Here is a 4,564-nt window from a genome sequence, read left to right as displayed (position 1 = left end):
CTTCTACTTTGGTGAGTTCTTCCATTTCCAACTCAAGATTCAATGCAATGCATCATTTCTTTAATTGATAAATTTTTTGTTTGTCGTTGAATCTCTTTCATAGATTATGTACTACTTCTTGAATCTTGTGTAATTTAATATGCATTCCATTCAATTTCATGTATGAGTTGTTTTTCTGATCTTCCAAAGGTTTAGATCAGGTTTCATCAGGGTTTGCAAAATGTAAATTATCCTTTGTATTATTTTATAATTTGATTTCAGAAAAGTAAATAGCTACTGTTTTTTATTACACTTTTAGTGGACATAACTATGATTATTGCATGCATGCATGCATAGATTACATAAATCCACTAACCTAATTTGTTTTCTGATTCTTGTATGTACATAAAACCAGCTGAAGGCTACCGACCAAAAAATGACGGACATAGAGTCGGATAGAATTAGTTGCTTGCCGGATCAACTTATAGATTATATTCTCTCACATTTGCCAATTAAGGATGCAGGGAGAACCAGTGTTTTATCCCGCAAATGGGGGAGGAAATGGTCCACACAACCATATCTTCTTTTCGATAAACAATGTGTATCTACTTTGGGTCTGGAAGACAGTTCAATTAAACGGCGCAAGTTTTTGAGGATTGTCGATCATGTACTTTTACTTCACTCTGGGCCAATCAACAAGTTCAAGCTCTCCAACTCCGGTTTAAATATCTTCCCTTTGGTCCATGAATTTGTAACAATTGCATATAGGCGACAGAGAAGAAGACTATGATTGTAACACCGGCTTCATACTGCATGGAAGATATCTTTTCAGAGCCAGACGTTTCCCTCGGATTGCGATATGTTAGCATAGAGGATGTCTCTGGTGCCAAATTTGAATTAGATTTTATCAAATTTTTACTTCTATATTCTCCTTTGTTAGAGAAGATGATTGTGAAGCCTATTCTAAATGCCAAACCGGAGATGATGATGATGATAGAATTAATCCGTTTCAAGAGAGCGTCGAGACATGTCGAAGTTATTTACCAAGGAATAGATTCTTCATAGTGATTTTTATTATGCTCAAATTATCTATGTATTATGACTAAAGTTGAAGTTTTAAATTATGTAGCAAGTTATGAGTGATTGACATATTAATTTGTTTAAATCAGTGCCTAGAATCTTTCTCTTGACAAACTACTGGTACAACACACACTTTTGCTTGTTAGAATGCTAAATGAATATTCTGACTGAAATACAATTTTCTTTTCTCATTTTTCCAAAAAGTTACAGTGTTGCATGCTTTCTTATAGCAAGTATTGTTTAATAATGAAACTGTAGGAAGTAGAAAATAGGTATAAATCATGCATGATAGATAAGATAAAATTATCAATAACATGAATGATTCAGTTTCTCCACCGGTACAAGAAAATAGATATAAGAAAGCTAGTCATCATGTCGAGCCAACAAGCAGGTTCTAACAAACAACACAGAATACATATCCAGCAACAAGAGACAAAAATAATGAACGATGAAACAGGTTCTAACAGGAATGATGAAGGTTGTCTGTGACATTTTAATTTGTCTGTCAAATACATGAATGATGGAGGCAAAATAAATTTTTTTAAATATTTTAAATGATTTAACAAAAATTTATTTCGGATAAAAAGGGCAAAAGGGCAACAGCGACCAAAAAAGCAGGCGCCACCGTCAACGGAGAGTCCATCGGTGGTAGGTAGGGGTGTGCATGGTTGGTTATTTTCAAAAACCAAACCATAATCATTTAAATGGTTTGGATATATAACCATAACCACATTTTAATCAAAACTGGTTATAAAACCGGTTATAATTATATAACCGGTTTTAAAAAAAAAATCCAGTTTTGAAAATTATTTTTTCCGAAAATTATTTTTTTCAAAAAATAATTAATATTTTGAGAATTAAAATATTTGTATTTGGATAATAACCGGATTATAACCGAATCCAAAATAATTTAACCGGTTAATAACCATTTAATTATATCCGGATTATATGAATGAATAACCAAATCATTAATAACTAAACCGGTTAATAATCATTCAATTATATCCGGATATTTAAAAGTGGTTTAGGTTTGGTTATGAATTTGGACATTAAAACAGGATATTTTGCACACCCTAGGGTAGGGGAATCGAGTCACTAGAACTATGGGTTGAAGTGTTAAGTGGAAATTGAAGCCCTGGAGTTTCGATCAAGTAAATCACACCAAAGATTGTCAATGGTGAGATTGAAATTGAGATTGAAGAATCGGATATTGAGACTGAGGTGAAATTTTGGGATACAGCTCTAATTATGTATGTTCTTGGAGGTGAGTTAAGCATGGATGGAGTCAAATAGTTCATGACTAAGGTATGGAATTTTGTGAAGTTACCATACATATACGATAATGAAGAAGGGTATTTCATCCTTAGGTTTCACTCATATGTTGAAAGATATGCGGTATTGATGAAGGGATCATATATTATAAGGAACATGGCCATGTTGTTGAGAGAAAGGAAGCCCGGTTTCAACTTGAAGAATGATATGTTGAGAACTATTTCAATATGGATCAAACTTCCTCAACTTTATTCAGCTGTCTATAGTCAACACATAACCTTATACTTCCATCCTTCGTCTTTACTAACAGCACTGGAGCTCCCCACGGTGATACACTCGGTCTCACAAACTTCTTCTCAAGTAAGTCTTCCAATTGCTTCTTTAACTCCGCCAGTTCAGATGCAGACATCCTATACGGTGCCATAAAAATAGGTCTGGTACCAGGTACAAGATCAATTGTGAATTCAACTTCTCTTTCAGGCGGTACATCAGGAATTTCATCAGGGAAAACTTCAGGATATTCACGCACCACTTGCAATTCCTCAATTACAGCTTGATTCTCCACTAATAATGTAGCCATTAACGAGAACATCTAATTTTCTTCTTCTTGCATCAACTACCGCAACTATCTACCTAACAACAAACTAGCTTCCTTTTCTGAAGTAGAAAACCTCACTGACTTGTCATAATAGTTAATATGAATATAGTTATGCTCTAACCAGTTCATACCTAAGATCACATCTAATCCCCTTAAAGGTAAACAAATCAGATCAACAACAAAGTCTCTATCGAAGATTGACAAAGGACACTTTACACACGCAAGAGAAGTAGTCACTGACCCCTTAGGTGCAAGATCGACTACCATCTCTCCATTCATATAAGACAACACAAGATTTAATCTTTCAACATAATCAGCAACAATAAGACAATGAGTAGTAGCGGTATCGATAATACTCATAATAGTAATTAAAGGAGTACTATTAATGAAGCATGTACCTCTGATGAGTCGGTCCTCACTAGCTGTCTGAGTCCCAGCTAAAGCGAACACCTTCCTACTGCCTGGTGCCTTCTAAGGTTTTTGACACTGAGCACTGATATGCCCCTCTTAACCGCAAATGATACAGATAACTTCCTTATGCTTGCAACTAGGAGCCATATGTCTAGTCTTCCCACAACGGAAACACCTCTGCGCCTCAGCATTACACATATTGCTTTTGTGACCAGGTTTCCCACATTTGAAACATACTATACCAGCAGGAGCATCATCCCCACTAGTCCTCTGACCCTGTGCAGCTTTCTGTTTACCCTTGCCAGCTGGAGCATCATAAGGCTTGCCACGGTTATGGTGGTTCTTACCTCGCTTCTCACTAATAACTTTATAATGAGCATTGTTGTCCTCCTCATAGATTAGACAGCTATAAACCAAATCAACAAAGACACGAATCTTCTGGTAACTAATAGCCTTCTTGATTTCTGGGCGCAGCCCATTTTCAAACTTGATGCACTTCAAAAACTTACCAGTTGGTCCATCATAATGCTGGTAAAATTTAGCCAGCTCACCAAACTTTGCAGCATAAGCAATAACTGACATACTTCCTTGTTTCAGCTCAAGGAACTCGATTTCTTTCCTGCCACGAACATCCTCAGGAAAATACTTCCTCAGGAACTCCCTACGGAACACAACCCAAGTAACCTCCTCACCAGTAGTCTCCAACCTCTGACGAGTCTCTAGCCACCAGTCGTCAACCTCGGCTGCCAGCATGTGAGTCCCATAACGAACCTTTTGATCTGAAGTGCAATCCATCACCCAGAAGATTCTCTCAATCTCCTTCATCCAGGTTAATGCGCCATCAGGATCATACGTACCCTTGAAGACAGGCGGATTCTCTCTCTGGAAGGTAGCCAAACTGCGAGATCCAACACATTACGAAAAAAAGTTCTCCTACCACGGCCATGAAACCGCGGCTATATGCAAAATAACCGTGGTGTAACGCTTTGGCCACGGAAACCAGACTGTGGGATATGCGGGCGTGACCTAAAGTATAATCCACGGTTTTCTTGTTTGTGCCACGTTTTATGGACATCCGTGGCTTGTATAGGACACGGTTTAGGTATCTAGATTAAGTTCGCGGTTTGTTTTTTCCATGAGTACAAAATTGTGGCCATATCGTAAAACCACGATTTCTATTTAATTTATAGCATACGGTTTAGTTTCAAGGTCTTGCCACAGTTT

General features: G+C 37.1%; 2 protein-coding genes across 2 annotated transcripts; one reads left to right on the top strand and one right to left on the bottom strand.

Moving 5' to 3' along the window:
• Positions 1-415: 415 nt before the first annotated feature.
• LOC131626692 (uncharacterized) lies at positions 416-1,044 on the top strand. The gene is made up of 2 exons (XM_058897528.1): positions 416-646; positions 748-1,044. The coding sequence occupies exons 1-2, from the start codon at positions 416-418 to the stop codon at positions 1,042-1,044; spliced, it is 528 nt and encodes a 175-aa protein (XP_058753511.1).
• A 2,392-nt stretch (positions 1,045-3,436) lies between these two features.
• Positions 3,437-4,135, bottom strand: LOC131626691 (uncharacterized). The gene has a single exon (XM_058897527.1). The coding sequence runs from the start codon at positions 4,133-4,135 to the stop codon at positions 3,437-3,439; it is 699 nt and encodes a 232-aa protein (XP_058753510.1).
• Positions 4,136-4,564: the final 429 nt, after the last annotated feature.

This window comes from Vicia villosa, unplaced genomic scaffold (assembly GCF_029867415.1).
Source record: "Vicia villosa cultivar HV-30 ecotype Madison, WI unplaced genomic scaffold, Vvil1.0 ctg.000318F_1_1_2_unsc, whole genome shotgun sequence".
In the NCBI taxonomy this organism is placed as follows: domain Eukaryota; kingdom Viridiplantae; phylum Streptophyta; class Magnoliopsida; order Fabales; family Fabaceae; genus Vicia; species Vicia villosa.
This window is presented reverse-complemented; position numbering and strand designations above follow the sequence as displayed.

Bases quoted from the DNA above. Each gene is read 5' to 3' on its own strand.
- LOC131626692 (XM_058897528.1), top strand. From the start codon at position 416: ATGACGGACATAGAGTCGGATAGAATTAGTTGCTTGCCGGATCAACTT. The intron at 647-747 runs GTACTTTTACTT...AATTGCATATAG, and splicing joins TTTTGAGGATTGTCGATCAT to GCGACAGAGAAGAAGACTAT.
- LOC131626691 (XM_058897527.1), bottom strand. From the start codon at position 4,135: ATGGATTGCACTTCAGATCAAAAGGTTCGTTATGGGACTCACATGCTG.